We start from the raw sequence: 16,319 nt of genomic DNA, 5'->3' as shown, positions 1-16,319 counted from the left end.
CGGAAGAGTCTGACCTGGTCGAACAGAAGCCATTTATTCTACCGTTTCGCCCATATTCACTAATTCAAATACGGGGGTTATGATGACAACGCAATAATTTGCCTCGTTCAAGGGTCAAGCCACATGCGAACCTTAATCCTCTTATGTTCATGAGATGGCTTTCGCTGCCTGGGCTACTAGTATTTAGTGGTATCGGTTGAAACCCTTAGCAGTCGAGATCAACTAACCTTACCCTTAGTTGAACACTCAGCGTCTTCAATTCCTCGCCGTCAGTCCAGTCCCGTCGAGCGATTTCATACCTTGCTTGGCTTGCTTCTTGGCTTGATAGCTAATGCGCGTAATCATTCGAGTTAGCTTCTTTCGCTCCTACTCGTCTTTGCCCTGCCATTTCCAGTCATTTACAATGCCAGTGATAAAATAATAAGGAAGCCGGCTCATCTTTGATTCTAATGTGCCAATTCCTCTCTTCAATGAAAGATTGATCCGTCACTTCCCGAAGAAAAGGACTCCTAGAGTGTGAACCCAGGATCCGAGATGTGGAAAATTTGCCGAATCTACATACGCCGAAGCCTAAAAATAGAAAATAGAAATGGAATATTCTTGCTCCATCCGGAATGAATTTCCCACCTACCTTGGGATAAGTGGTTGCCGGAAGCTTGAGACTTGAATGGTAATGACTTGCCGATTCTGGTATTAATATAACTTAATAAGTTCATCCCGTGAGGTAATCTATACCCGTGCTATAAGGAATATAAAAACGGACTTGTATTTATCTTTTATAGGATACTGGAAATGAGACTACAGTAAGAGTCCGGGTGTAAGCTCAAGTAGTGGTAGCTCTGTGAATAACTTACTCGATCTTTCATTCCTACCCACTTAGTAAAGGAGTCCAGTCTGAGTAGCTGGATCATCGAAAGACTTCCATTAGTGAATCGTTATAGCATTTTGTATCGATAGCGCTTCTTTTTGAGGAAATTCCGTCTTTGATCCATGCTTGCGATCTCGGTTGTGAAATTTTCATTTTCTTTTGGCTTGGTAATGGGTTTCTTTTTCTTTAGGGAATGAATGTTCTTCCTTTGTTTCATCGCATAGAAGTTTCGTTTTGCCCAAGTCTGAAGATAGAGATAGATATGAATCATCCCATTCATCTAAAAGAGAGGGGAAGGAGATGCGGCACTTGCCATTTCATCCCTAGCCTTCGTCTCGTATAGGACATTAGTTCAGGTCAGCCCCTTGGTATGCTAAGATCAGTATCACGCGTAGGTGAATCATTAAATGAAGAATTTTCCCATTTTTATTTAAGTTATCGAGTGTAAATCAATGTTATGCCTTTTTCAGTGTTAGAAATATGATTGAAACCTTCACTTTCGAACCCTGTGAGGATTCAGCTTCCAATTGAGTCGGTGTGTTAAGTATAGACTTTCAAAATACATAAATAGGAAAAACATTCGACGTTTTGTCTCTTTTTTTCCCAATGCTGCTATAAGAAATAATAGAAAGAAGGGGATCCTAAACTGGACGGAGCCTATAGATCCCGCGTCGGATTGATCTGACTCCAGCGCCACCCCCACGAAATCATTTTTTTTGTTTCTTATATGGATGAATTCTTCTTCTATGCCAAAATTCCAAGTTTCTTTCTTTCTCCAAGTCTTTTACTTTTCCCTTTTTCTAGGTTTGCTTCTTGAACTTGAACGACCGGTTGTTGAGTCTTATTCCCCCATATGATCTGAGAAAGCCTCTTCTTCGTAAGAAAGCAAGGGCTAAAGCTCAGGGATGGAAGCCAAAACAAAGCGAAAGAAAACAGCATTCAAAGTGGAATGTCTAATTTTGTGGTAAGAATCGCCATTCGTAACCGCTGAAGCAGGAAGATCTGATCGCTACCCCTGAGTGAGAGGGGGTGTTTTCAGAGCAATCAAAGCAATCACGACGAACGAAAGAGGGCCGGATTCGCAAATGTGTGTTCTCGGGTTATGGATTTAACATAGTCTAAATAGATTCGGCAAGAGATTGCGCGGCATAAGACTCTCTCGACCTGTTAAGCCCATACTGAAATTCCAGGACATTCATGAATCTACTCGAGCTCTTTGGCAGTATTAAGATCCCCTACCCACCTTTCATGTAAAAAGGCGACTCGCAAATGTTTATGGTTCTAAGGGCCCTACTAAACGTCCTTATTGAAAACGAAAGCGACACCCCTTGCTGAAATAAGATTCAATAAAGCAGACCACTTCTTTCCTTGGGCCGTAGAGAATAAAACATCATTTCCCCCGGAAAAGAGGATAAGAATCTGATGTCGAAGAGGGATATAATTTTCCTTCAATTCATTATGGAACCAAGTAGTGGCTCTTTCCCGACCGGATGTTATCTAAATCCCTTAATTAAGGGAAGATGGAAATAATCCCTAAAAGTCTCAGTCGCAAGCAACCTAAATATGGCACATGTCGCAGGGCCCCACTCGGATGACTGGTTTTGAGGAAAGGAACTAGATCCTTACCTTACGTACTACGTTTTTAAGCGAGTCTGATACCCCTAGATTAAGAAGGGGGCTCTTGTTTAGAGTAGAGGTAGGTCTCTTTTGGAAGCGTTCGCCAGTGACTAGCTCAATCGAGGATTAAAGACGTGAAAGCTGAGTTCAAAAGGAAGGTGTAAACAAACGGCGAAAAAAGCGGAGGCTTTATCTCATTCTCATATAGTGGTATTTTGAATACACTTGCTAGAGAAAATGCTATTGGCCTTTTCGGCTTAGTCACTCTCTCGTCGTTCCGATTCAAGGATTGAACAAGAAGAGTTGCTACGTGTAACATAAAGAAGACTTTGAACCTTCTCTTAGGGAATTCGTGAAGTATGATAGTTGTGGTACATAACGTCCTTACCAGATGCTATGTACATAGGTATACGCCTATCTTCTATGCGGGTCTTTCCTCCGCTGTTAGTCGCTTAGTGCTAGTTCCCTTGTTATGACCAAGGGGGATTCTTGTTGGCTGACGAAATGGGAAAGGTGGCTTATATAGATAAAGTTACCCAATCTAACTAAATGTGACTCCTAATCACATTCCCACGGTACTGAACTCTAAGGAAAAACCTGCCACCTCTTCTCCCCATAGGAATCCTCCTGTATTCCAAACGGAAATGAGGTTTTGTGCGGTCACGAATAGCCAGCCTTCAATATCTTGTCTATAAGTCGGGTGAGGACTAGCTCTCTTAGGTTGAACCCTGGTTCGTGTTGAAGTGTAGCTACGTCCCGTAAGGTCACTTTACCCGAATACCTTACAACCATGGAACTAGCCTCGACTTGATCCACGGAGTACACCGTTTGGGAGCCAACTAGGCGCTTCAGAGGCGCTGTTTGGTTAAATGTGCCATCCATAGGTAATTGACGGAGAACATCCATCAACCACTTATGAAGGGGGCCTAACAGCCTTTGGTGAACCCAGTTACCTATGGCAAATAACCTTAGCTAAAGAGAATACCGATAAGTAAAACTTCACTAGCATATCTGCCCTCTCCTCCCTCGTGCTTATCCATTTTAGATGAAAAGGAGGAATGATCCTAGGCAGACCCTTCCTGGTAAGGAAAACGGGAACAGAAAACTTCTGCGGCAAGCCTGGGTCTTGTACAGCATAATACTGCATCAGACAAGTGGATGCCTGCTTTCTGTCGCCTTTTCCAAATCTGTAGCTGGGAAATAAGTTCTCTGTTCTTTTCAATCCGACAGCAGTCCTTCGCAACTGATTTGACATCCAGAGAAGAGAGTCCTTATTACCTGGCAAACGAATTGAGCTCTTGAGATTAGGGGCGTACGGAACGTGGGTTACCGTAACCGTAACCAGTCTTACAAAGAAAGTAATTGGGTTCTTCTGTCCGAGACCGAGGAATCAGAGTCACAGGCCTTTAACCGGGGTAAAAAGTCTTAGTCCTGGGAAGGCTACCATAGCCTTTCATCAGGCGTATAGGAGCTAGGCATAGTTCCGAATTTTTTGCACAAGATTAGGAAAGAGGCTCCTGAGGGACTTGATGAGGCTGCTCAATAATGTTGGATACCCCCGTGGGGGAGAGATCTCACTATACTCGAATCAATTTAACAAATTTCCACCACCAAGTTTTTATTCAAGAATTCCATACTCAAACCGTTTCCCCCCCTATAGATGAATAAGGGAGAGGCCTTTGACATTAGTATTTATCATTACCCTTTCATAGATACGAGCTGGATGGATGATTAGTAGACCAAGTCCAATTCAATGCAAGGCCTTCAAGTATCGATTTTGGCACATGGCAGCCCAAGGATAATTGCTAGTTAGACAGCACCACGCGAGCTTCATCTCATCATGCAAGCTTTGCTTCTTTCTTCCATACGCCTGATGCCAAGACCCCCTTCTTCCACCTCACTCCTGGCTTTGGAAGGAGAGGTTTCGTTTCTATATTTGTATATAGAGATAGACGTAAGGTTGGGGGGATAGAGCTTTGCAATTCAAAAGGTTGCCTTCCTCTATCTCATAGTACGGAGTAGAAGGTAGGGTAAAATTACCGCTGAAGTGATGCTTTAATTTAAGAAAAGAAGGAGAATGGAATGCTCATTGGTGTTTAGGGATCCCCCATACTTCCTTTTGTCTACGTACGAGCAGAGATCGCTAGGTTCGGGTCCTCCCCTTCTCTAGTTCATCATAGCCGCTCTCCATCCCAATTGGTCATTCGCCTTAAGGAAAGATGAAGCAACAAGTAGGAATGAGAACAAGCATAATTAAATAATAATAATAATAAAAAAGAATCGCATCTCAGTGTTCTATGATTGAGAAAGCGACAGGCCCAATGAGCTCTCCTATAGTGCCTCGAAATGAGGCCGGAGAGCCTGAGATCGGCTAAGATCGAGATGGAAATGGTGATGAGATGCAAACTTAGATTGAAAAAGTGTTCCGTAAGTGAAATCAATTGATTCATAATGGTAGAAAAGAAAAACGGCGCGCACGGACCGTGCTAGAGTTGAATCTTCCCAGAAGCAAGTAGTAGGCCCACGTATTTCAACGAGAACACCTAATTCAGCTTCACGTAAGATAGCTAAAGTATGGTATCGACATGATTATGAATGATAGAATACCCGAAACACAGAAAGAGCTAGCAAAGTAAGTAGCAAAGGGAGAAGGGACTCAACTTCCTTACGAAGTAGGAGCGGAAGAGAAGCTTCCTATCCATCCCCGGACGAAAGTAAGCACGGTTTCCTAAGTTTGAAGCAGGACGTTAAGGCTTTAGAAAGTAAAATGTTTGAAATAGAAGGATCATAAGTCCCCGGAGACAGTCTGCCTTTCCTTTTTTGGGTTAGGAGTGATATCCTCGGGTTCCTTCTCTCTCTTGAAAGTGAAAGCCGAAGACGTTGAAGAAGGTACGGAAGCCGGGAAAACCACTTCATACGATAACAATAGCATTCACAGCGGAACAAACGGATCAGATATAGCTACAGCTGGCCTAGCTGCCTAAGGCCTATCTCAAAAAGGCCTCGTCTCGAGTTGCTCGGCTTAAGGTCGCGAAGATCAAGCTTGGACAAGGTGAGGGAGAAGTTGCTGTATGAGGTCCGGTGACATCCAAATTTGGACAGACGGGAGACGATGATCGAAGTCAGACTTGAGTATGGGACGAGAACTCGCTGATTTTGATAAGCATCAAATGAGACTGAAAGCACCATAGGAAGAGAACCTTGAGTTGTTTTTGACCAACTGACTGGGAAGCTCCGCTTGGGAGACATAGGCAAAAGGAGGTGATGATGTGATTCCTTATGTACCTGTGTCTGTGTCCTTTGACAAATCTACCTCTGAATCTGTTGACCCATCTCTATCTATATCTTCTTCTAGGTCGGTGGACCCTGGTCTTGTTCGAGTTTATGATATTCCCCGCTCGTGCCTCCCCTGTCACGTATGGGGATCCCCTTCGCTGCCTTTCATTTAGCTACTCTTCAGTATTTTACATTTTACCCTAAAAGGTCGGAAAAAACCACTACATTTCTTGAATGGTCGCTGCCTACATAACTCTTTCTCCCTCTTTTCAAGGAAGTGAGTCTCAGACCTATTTATGTAGTTCTCGGTCCTTTTTTTACAGTTTCTGACTGGTACTTTTGTGGCTCTTCACTCCAGCCCTGAAGTATTCTGTAAGCTGTCATGAGTACGCCTTTTTAGCCTACTCCGACAGCAAATTGGCGTAGTTTTGGCAGCCAGCCTCCGCACCCTGGCATAGGCATTTGCTTACTTGCTCGCCAATGCCTTGGGCTAGGCCTTTCGCCGCCCTCGCCCTCACAATTCTCCACCCTCTGACCTTAACTACCCCCTCGACATCGGTGGCCCCCTTATTATGATTGAATTGAATACTCATTCTGGTTACTGATCATTCTTATCTCATTCATTAGGGAAGGGGCAACCCATTTGCGCGACGGAATTGTTCGTCAGTAAAATGAGAGCGGAATTCCTGGTAAATTGTTGAATCTCTGCCGTTCTGGTTTAAAGGAAGTTAGATTTCCATCAAGGCAGCTTAAGGTGATCGAGAAGACGGATGAAAGATAGATCTCTTCTCCCCTAGGCCTTAAATATTTTGCTGACTTTCGAATTCGTTGTTGGAGAAAGCGAAAAGGATTCCTTCTGGTTGTCACATCTTGTCACCCTGTCTGGGCTATCTGTTCGTAATGCTTCCTTCTTTTCTTCGATTGAATGAAGTCCTTCTGAACTGGAATCATGAATTGGACTCGAACCAATATCTCTTTTGCCTTTAGTCGATCATGATGGGAAGACCCCGCTGCCCAGGATCTCGGCACCCCTCCCCCCTTTCTAATGAGGGGAAATTTACCGTTTTCTACTCAAAAACCAGAGAACACTCGACCGATCTCATCCAATTGAAAAAAAAAGTGCTAATTCGACTGTCCTGTCTATTAAGGAGGATCACGAATCCTGGGAATCCTGAGGCGGACCATCTCGAATAGAAAAAATATTCTACTTATCCTAAATAGATATTGGTTAAGAAAAGATAGAAACATTCCTATTTTTTATACATCGGGTCGTTAAATTTCTGATTCCCTAAAGAAACCAGATAATCAATAAAATCATCCCAAACGGGACAGTTACCTGTCCCTAAGAAGCGTCGTATCCTTCGGAACTGCTCTAGCCGCCTATCGATGTCTGTTTCCCAGGCATCGTAGAGAGCCATGTTGATGGCACGCGCGATATCTTGATCGTCATTTTTATCGAGAAAAACGCCTTTCCCGAGAAAGATTTCACGTGCTCTTTCCACCATCCTAGCCTCCTCATTTTTGCAGTTTGTATTGATTGCATCAACTGCTCTATAAATGCGGTCCTCCGTCCCCGGGTCGATCGGATTTGGAAGGGGGCGGGCAACCTCATCTTCCTCTTCCGCTAAAACGTCGAGGTCGAAAGAGGTCCACCCCGAGCTAGAACCTTCGTGTGAACCCACACCCACTTCGGAACTTGCCGCCGATTCCGGGGGAATCAAGGCGGGAAGATTGGAACTGCCAGCACCATTGTCAAAATGGCATGTCCAACCAAAGTCGAGAGGTTGCGAGCCTATAGTAGCGACTAATAAGTCCAATGGTCCTATGTGAAATAACAAGAGTATGAAATCGAGAGAAATCCAATAAAACAAAATTAACCCAAAACTTCTTACTACGAAACTACTGAAAAGGGAAATTCTGAACCGTGAAAACATGAAACACGTTTTATGTGTCGATAGTACGACCTGCGCGGTTGTTCTTCTTTCATTTTCTTTCTTCTTAGAAAGCACTCACTGAGTTACTTACGAATCAGAAGGATTGAGGCTGACTACGGCCTCAGATGATTAGGCGGGGGCAGGATTCGAACCTGCAGTTTTCAGGTCATGAGCCTGATGAGTTGACCAATTCCTCTACCCCGCTTCTTCCCCGTTTCCTTCTCTTTCTCTTACTATTTTGATAGAGGAGACAGCCCACACTGAACACCAACCCAATCTCGACAAACTACTAGGTGATTCAAGTCGCTTTCTATGGTACGATCCGCAAAGACCTTTCTTCTTTTATGAAATTTTCGGGACCCTAGCAGCAGTTCTCTTATATACGCTATATGTGGCTGCTTCTTAAATAGCTTGGCTTTAGTCCCTATGTCCCGTACCCATTACCTTTGGGTAGGGAATCCACAGGAAGAAGCATGAAATCACCCGAGGAATGCCTCTATTTATGCCTGGTCGCAGGTTTCATCATTCTTTATTTTAGCTCGGTATTGAGGAAAGAGGGAGCAACTTAATCCACCCAGTCTGCATTCCTTTAGGAAGGAATGCTGGAAAGGAAAGCACTTGGAACAGGCCGTTGGCTTTAGGAAGAAAGCCCGACTTTGAAGCTCAGCTTAGCCCAGGACTTTGGAATAGAGCGATTTCCTTCGCTCGTTGGCCTATGGCTTTTTTTACGTTTTCCACCTTGAGCAGGTGACGTTCACTTTCTTTCCATTCCTTGGAGTTACGGAGTTCTGCCTCCTTCCTCCTTTCCTCAGCGTCTACTGCATCCCAAATTGTATCTTGTTGAACTTCGCCGTGTACACCTTGATCAATAGGGGGTACAACGGGATTACCCGGGTTAGAGCTTGATGTGCCCGAAGAAGTGGAATCCGATCCCGTGGGTAGCACAGACATACCTATGTCATCGTAGGAATATATTAGTGCTTGTAAAGCACCTCCTATTGCTAAGGCCAGTCCCCCTCTTAGGCCCACCTTCCGCAAGGCAAAAGATACGGCAAAGGGGAGGGCTCGCCCATGTAGAGCAATGTCTAGCCCAGGATTAGAAGGGCCTGCATCATTCCTGTTCGGCACTTGGCCTAGGCTCGTAGCTTCCGAGCTGGATGCTTTGATATTTTCGGAATGGGGAGTCACTTCACCACCCGACCCCAAAACCGCACAAGTGCCCATAAACACTGTCAACACATCAGAGAATAAAAAACCAATATCCGAAACTACATAGATACGGATAGAATAGCAAAAGAGGGAGGTGAAAAAAAGAAGCATAATACATAAAAGTCGAGAGCCATACCTTCTATGAAAATAATGAAACAGGAAGATCAAACCTAAAATCACGATTCCCAAAAGCACTAGTAGTTTTATCATTCTGTTTTCTGATCCTAGAAAACGAAATAAAAACTGTGAAGTTATTAAAGAAATAAAGGGAAGCAAATATCTAAAAAGTCTCGCACGAGTATTTCTCATAATATCAGTTTGGTAAGGTCATTTTTCGAGACTCCAAACCTCGCTTTGGTCCAACTAAGTCCCAAGGCAAGTCCGAAGCCTTTTGCGGATCTCCGCCGCGTGCTTTAGCGCTAAGTTACTTACGTTACGATCTTTCTTCTCTTACGATATTTCGAGTTGGATGAAAAGAGCGCTCCTAAATGAATCCTTTCTCTTTTATACGATATACCGGAATCCCCTTTTCTCTCCTATAAATCTTCTTTGCACGAGCTTCTATAAGCCCCGAAACATACTCCAATTACATGTGTTAAGCATCGTGCCATTTCAAATCAAACAAGTGAGGAAGCCATTCCTAATAGGAAGTTTCTAGCCGTCTTTCTTGAGGAGCGAGAAAAGAGAGGAAATGGACTATCTGGTTTGGCCACTACATTTTATGAAAAAGGTAGAGATGAATCCCCAAGAGCAGAGAGATCAGAAGGAAGTAGGCTCTTAGATAGGGCATTCCCGCTTAGCCCCTGGCTTACCTAAACCGCTGTTAGCATGTTAGCACGAGAGTGGATCGGGGAATCGAAAATGCTTCTTTGATTGTTGAGTAAGGAAGCGTAGCAGGGGAAGGGGATAGCACCGGTCTTGACTCTAATACTATTCTTCTTTGAGTAGATGTCGGCATAACCACTGCTATTTCATCTGCAGCTCTTACCGTTGAAGGAATAAGTATTGCTTTGGCTTGATTGCTTTCACACTTCTTCCTTCTCCAGCGATGGGGATTCTAACCCGTTCCCTGGTAGTAGAGAGAGAGATCCGCATAAGCCGTGCTGGGGAATACCCGCTAAGTAACTAGAAACTGGTAACTATAGCCCCTAGCTGTGAAGCTCGCCTACCCGGGTCAATTATGGGCTCCCCCTACTACTAGTGGGTGCCTCCGGTTCGAGACGGGACTGTTTAAGAAAAAGAAACTCCTCCGCAAAGGGCGGAGAGAATTGAGTTGGTCATTGCTTCGGGTCATCTAAGCTCACCCAGAGAAGCTTCGTTAGAGTGGAAAACATAGAAAGACTGCTGCCTCGCTTCCAACCGCATCTCATGTAATGTTAGCTACCATTGTCACTGAACACTAACCCAAAGTCACCTGCCTTCAGCCCAATAGAATTCCCCTCCATTTTCACACCTACAGTAAAGCTGCCTTAGTCACATCAAGGGTCCCCTTTAAGATCAAGCAATTCCACTTCTTATGAGAAAAGGTTATTGTCACCATCACCATACCAACTCCTTCTTCTGCCAGACCTAAACGAAGCAGCCAGTTCCCCTTCTTCGGATGGGGCTTTTTTCCCATATATTCCTTTAGTGGAAAATCTGAACATAGAGGAAAAAAATGTGTAATCATTTGGTCTCATTTGAGAGGCAAATGATAAGGAAGGCCGCGCTTATGCTAAAGTAGTTAGACTATAACCTTGACGAAATAGATGTTAGGGCAGTCGTTTCGGCATTCATTGAGAATGTGGACCCATAAGTAAGGTAGGGCGCTTTGAGTCCGTTCTTTTGGGTATTATAGACCCTGGTATTCATTGAATTTCGAAACGATTGGGAGGATTCAATGAAAGAGAAAGAGTCAGCCTTCTTGGTAATTACCTAAGTAATTTAATGTGTATTGGTTGGTTTTTTGGTCATCTGAAGGAGAATACAATCAGGATTAATTACAGGCCATGGTGATCCTCGATCTCCACCATTGGCTTGACCTGAGGCATCGGGGACTCACCACAACCTCCATGCCCACCCGGAGCAGCACACGTTCCTTCCATCGTCTGATCTCCTCCTGAGACTTCTGATCCTCCTAGGATACTGTCGTAAGCCGCAGCCACAGGATTAATATATATATGTGGAAATGGCAAGTACACACTGTGCACCACGATCTTGACGTTGCGGATGACGTCCGGCACCTTAATCCTCATCGGCACCGGAGGTTGTGATAAGCAGCGGTTGGCCTCGTTCCAATGTCGGCAGAACAGTCCCCGCCGGAAGCTTCTCCAGATCCGCGATCCACAAGAAATGGTTTGGTTTGGCACAATGTGGAACCTGACGTTGCTGATATAAGAGTGAGAACCGGAGAAGATCGAAAGGTCGTCAACGGCGAAGACCGTCATATTGTTAAGAGTCACAAGCTCGGCGTACTTCACCTTTCTAGGGAGGGCTAGGATGCTGAAGCCATTGTTACGGAGCATGGCATCTCTGAGCATCAGGCGCATGATAGCAGGCTGCACCGAGCCGGAAGTATTAATATGTTGACCAGAACGATGATCTGGATGGAACGGGAACGAGAGCGAGGTCATCCTCTCCACGTCGCAAGAAAATGGAGCGATGAAAGCTTGAAGGCCATGAATAACCACCATGCCGTTGTGGAAGGTGTGAAGCTTGCTTCCAGTCCTTCAATGGCGCTCACTCTGGAAATGGCTGCCTCACTGCGTGGACTCCTACCATCGAAGCAAACTAGCCTGGCCCAACATGTAAACTTTCTCCATGAGATGGGCTTACCCTATGATTGCCGGCTTACAAAAAGAGGTAAAGATTGAAACATTCCTTATTTGGTTTGGCTTGCCTATCTCTTTGCCTTTCGATTTCTATCTTTCTCTCTGAATCAGAAAGCCTGCGCTTCGCTTCCCAAGATATTTAGGGAAAAGGGCCTTGTCGGCCACCGCTTGCTGACGACGGAACGCATCGTCAATGAACGTTGGACTTAGTTGGAAAGGTAGGTGTTCGGCATGTCCCTTGGTTGCGAACTTTTTTAGTAGGGCGGGTCGCTTTGGGGATCCCATTCCTCACGTTACCGTTGTCCCCATACTTCACCCTTTCAACACTTGTATACTTTTTCATTTCAATAGTAAGGCCTGCCCCTGTCTCCAACAAGTGTGTGATCCACTGATTCACTGAGTGACTCTTTCTTACCGCGGCAGTCCCTATCTCTTAAAGCCTTATCAGACTTCCGATCCATCCCTTGCCGATTGAAGAAAGCCTTAATTAATATGGTCTCAAACAAACAAAAGAAGCGAGAAATTTCTATCTTCTTAGTAAAGCGCGGCGCTAGCTGCAATCAAACTCAAGCGCAGACTAGAAAGGGCTTGGAAAGGCGCCGTCTCCCTTCTTACTGAGAGCAGAGCTAGTTGCTGTCATTCATACATTGTTCCAAGCCGGAAAGACTAATTACGGGGAAGCTTTCAAACGAAATACGCGGTCAAACAAACTAGAATACTATGAAGCGGTCTAACAAAAAAGTATAGATAACATAAGGGGATGGGAAGGCTAAAGACGGACTCGCCTCGCGTACGCTCTCATTTGATATAGGTGCAAGCGGTTAAGCGGTGAAAGAAAGGCGGGGAAACGGTCGAGTTTCTACGCCGGGGGAATTGAAGGAATTAGTTCCCGGTTCTCACCTCTCTCCCGACGGACATACCTTATCTAAGATATATAACAGTCGAGTGAGGCTTCTTTTGTCCCTCGCTCATTAAAACGAGTCAGCTTTCGCCCCTATACGCTTAGCTCTTTCACTTCGTACCTATCACTTTCAGCTCTCTCTCCCTTTAGACTAGGCTTGCTTTCTTTTGCTGTGTCCGGCTCTTATTGACGTCTTTCCTTCCGCTATACCTTATCTCTTTTCCGCTTCGACCCTTCTTTCTTCATAGGGCACTGCACTCCAGTGTTGCTTCCCCCTCTATCAATCAAAAGAATATGTTAATCGTTACCGATACCAGACAGAGTTGCTTTTCCTTGGTCTTATAGTTCGTGACCTATAGCCGGCAGATAGGGGCGGAATGTCTATCTGCATATCACCTGGATGGGGTTCCCATTCGCCTATCGTCTTCTTGTTTAAGATGTAATGGTTTTGTTTGAGACTCGGATGAAAGGTTCTCGCAAGGGCTTTAGCCTCTTGACAGCCAGGAGCCACAACGGTCTCATTCCAATCTGCCATCTTCCGTAAGGTGAAGGAAGCAAGAGCCTGTGAGACCGCAGGAAGAGCTCCGCTCAACGTCTAATCACCGTGTCCGCTTGGGCCGGATCTGGGTATGATTGGTCCCTGCTACGTCATATAGCCTACTGGTTTCCAATAGCTTGTTGAACTTCAGGAAAGGATTTCTCCTCAAAGACGTTCCACGTTCCAAGGGCGGGGAATCTGGGGTTCAAAAAATAGCAATAGCTAATTTTTAAGCATAGTGGCCATTGAAAAGAGTGCCGAGTCATCAGTCCCACAGCCTAGTCTTTCAAAGAGAACAGGGGATTTGCCCACTACTAGAACGAGGACAGGCCTCTCGGATGAAGTAAGAGCGCATTCCATGTCCAATTCTATTCCTGAAAACAGCCAAGCAGGGGATTCGTTCACAAGAGAAGATCCAATTCTTTCACACGGAAGGACTCTCTCTTATTGGCTTAGCCTTTCGAGTTGCGAGTTGAAGGTACGTCGTTAGGCTGCTCATTCTGCTCTCATTCCTGTTCATAGGCTGTTAGGACGAAGGAGCAGCTATTGAATCAGCAAAAGAAGACTTGAAGCGTTTGTAACCCGTTCTAATTCGTTGAGTAAGGGGCTTAAGCGCTTTGATGGTTGGCTGCCCTCTACTCGGGGCACCTATCTTTCTTTATATGCCCATTTTGCAAGAAAAAGAGCTTTGTTTGCAAAAAGATGACTTTCCCGCTTTCCTTTGTGAGGGAGGTTTGTGCAAATGAATCTCTAGTAAGAAGAAAGCTAGTAAAGGCACTGGCATAGTGACTGGACGAGGAGAATTGATAGACAGAATAAATTGTTCAAGAATCGCTTGTTCGACGAAGGGCGTCGTTTTTAAGTCATTGATAGGCCTTTCCTACTATACAGAAAAAGAATCCTATCCTATTATGTGCATTTTGCTGGGCTTAGCCCTATATACCCCTCCCTAGTCCTTTCGACGCAGCAATGAGGGCAGCAGGAGTTGCTTTACCGCGGAAGAGTGAGTGACTCTTTAGGCTGGCATGGTCTTAGAATGTACGAGAGAAGTGCGGACTAAGAGCTGTTTAGCGGCATAAACCGTTTGGGAAAAAAGTGATTTGAAAATAATACATACCTCTCTTTCTTCTCTTATGAGATTTCTAGTTAAGATCATCATTCATACCTAAAAGAAAGCTCTCTCTTATATACGATACCACCAAAAGGGGGGTGGCATCGAATACGACAAGCCGAAAGGATGGCTGGGACACAGAAAGAAAAAGAATGTTGCAGTGAAAAGATGGGTACGAAAAAGGTCTGCCTGACGACCAGACTGAAAGAAATTCCCCAAACTGCCCTGAGGAGCTTCCTTGACTATCTGCTTGGCTGGTTCGAGAGAAGGGTCGGAACCTGATGCGGGTGTCTACTCAATCTGGACACCCCTCTCTAGGCTTCACAATGGCTCCCCCCTATATAGATAGAATTCAAAATGAGTCTTCTCCCCTCCACTATAATTAATATAATACGAAAGGCATTTTCAATTCCGAAGGATTAGCCTTTTGTTTGAGCAGGGGGCTTCGAGTCCTGTGTTGACAAAGATCAGATAGGATCCTGCTGTGATCCTCGATCTCTTCCTGAATATTGATCAACGTTCTATCGATCGATAATTCAATTCAAGATCGAGTCGAGGGAGAATGCTGCTTTAAAAAGAAACTTATCCAGAGAAAAAAAATTCCATGAATTAGGAGACCTAATCCCCCAATCCATCTCTCATTAGCGAAAGCTACCTAGTTTTGCGGAAGCCCTCCTTACCTTATGGAGCAGTATAGCACGGTGCTCTTTTTTAGTGTCTTTATCTATATTCGCTGAACACTTCCAATACCTCACCACACCGATTTCACAGCTCGATTAGAGCTGCTCTACTTTCTTCGCAGCTTTCGAGCCTTATCTTGTCTTGCTTGCTCTTCTTAAAGAAATTGCTTGAGCGGCTTTCAAAGAAAATCTTACCTTTAGCATAGCAACGGCAGGAGTCTTTCTTAGTGCAATACCTTCAACAACCCTTAAAGCGTGCGGGCGGCCCTAGCATACAGAAAAGAAAGAAGTAGTCCTATTCGAAAACGAAAATGAAGTCCTAGTAGGTGCGATATTGAAGGCCTTGGAGGGCTTACTTAGTGCTTGTGCTAAGGAGTTAAGGGCTAAGGGCTGGAGCGTAGGAAGCATTGGCTATCAGAACCCCCGGAGGGAACTCAAACCTTTCTTGCAAAGCAGCTTCATGAGAAAGAAGTGCAGCAAGCACTTTTTGAGAAAGAAGTTGCATATATTATTTACATTGTATTGGATCCGCTCTTCTGTTAGCATGAACATGAATTAGATTCTATTCGTCTTATTTATTCTTAAGACCACCAAGCTCTCTCGAATGAGTTCTATTTTTTCTGCTTTCGAGATACACTGGGGGCAAAATTTCCTCCTAACTAATAAGTTAAACTTTGTGCCTAGATCGTCCTGAAGACGGATGCGACGGGAGGAAGTGGCATTTGGAAGTGTTGCTGACTTAACATTTAGGTTTCGGCATAACAAAGCTTGCACTGTCTTTTCGCACTTAGGCGCACAGCGTGCCATTGGTAATGATTCTACTACGGTCCCACAAATTCGCAAACTGATCCTAAGTAATCGTTGTTGTTCATTAGATTCCGGAGGAACTACTTCGTTAGGATGGGGGAATTGCTGCGATTCTTCCTGAATAGCCTGGATTCTCCCGTCGAGAGTCACTTTGAAAGTCTTACCTAAACTCTTCCGACTGAATATGATGAAGCCTATAAAACAACGAGCTACTATCATTTCTTCATTATAGATTGAGATCTTCTTTGAACTAAATGCACAAATAGATGGAATAGCAGCAAATAGCATCTTTCTAGCTTGCATATTCGTGGAACTCAATCTCATTTAGAAAGGTTCTCTCTATCTTTCAGCAACTGAACGGGAAGTGGTTTAGGAAAGGACTTTAGAATCAATCGGATGCGCTCGCCCAGCGAGAAAGGCCCTGACCCTGCCAACCAAGTCAAAATCAAAAAGAAGAGAACGAAAGGAGAAAAGAGAACTTCGTATTTTTGTAATTCTCTAGGAGTCATGTTTAACCTTGAATGCTATTAATAAATTCTACAGCAATAGTCCCTCGGACTCGGAAAGT

At 44.5% G+C, this 16,319-nt stretch overlaps 3 protein-coding genes across 3 annotated transcripts in view; all 3 read right to left on the bottom strand.

The window, feature by feature from the left end:
* LOC127744622 (uncharacterized) overlaps positions 1-10,754 on the bottom strand; it is a 34,788-nt gene extending 24,034 nt beyond the window's left edge. Inside the window, exons 1-2 of the mRNA XM_052256761.1 lie at positions 8,376-10,754; positions 7,098-7,583 (exon numbers count right to left, since the gene is read on the bottom strand). Of these exons, the coding sequence (XP_052112721.1) occupies positions 7,098-7,583; positions 8,376-9,213 (1,324 nt within the window). The 5' untranslated portion in view covers positions 9,214-10,754. The remainder of the gene's footprint in view (positions 1-7,097; positions 7,584-8,375) is intronic.
* On the bottom strand, positions 10,419-11,576 carry LOC127744621 (uncharacterized). The gene is made up of 3 exons (XM_052256759.1): positions 10,888-11,576; positions 10,640-10,744; positions 10,419-10,542 (listed from the first exon to the last, which is right to left on the bottom strand). The coding sequence occupies exons 1-3, from the start codon at positions 11,574-11,576 to the stop codon at positions 10,419-10,421; spliced, it is 918 nt and encodes a 305-aa protein (XP_052112719.1).
* A 2,342-nt stretch (positions 11,577-13,918) lies between these two features.
* On the bottom strand, positions 13,919-16,312 carry LOC127744623 (ATP synthase protein MI25). Its single transcript, XM_052256762.1, has one exon. It carries the CDS (start codon positions 16,073-16,075, stop codon positions 15,500-15,502), a length of 576 nt encoding a protein of 191 aa, XP_052112722.1. The 5' UTR covers positions 16,076-16,312; the 3' UTR covers positions 13,919-15,499.
* Between the last annotated feature and the right edge of the window lie 7 nt (positions 16,313-16,319).

Source organism: Arachis duranensis, unplaced genomic scaffold (assembly GCF_000817695.3).
Source record: "Arachis duranensis cultivar V14167 unplaced genomic scaffold, aradu.V14167.gnm2.J7QH unplaced_Scaffold_70885, whole genome shotgun sequence".
NCBI classification, from domain to species: domain Eukaryota; kingdom Viridiplantae; phylum Streptophyta; class Magnoliopsida; order Fabales; family Fabaceae; genus Arachis; species Arachis duranensis.
This window is presented reverse-complemented; position numbering and strand designations above follow the sequence as displayed.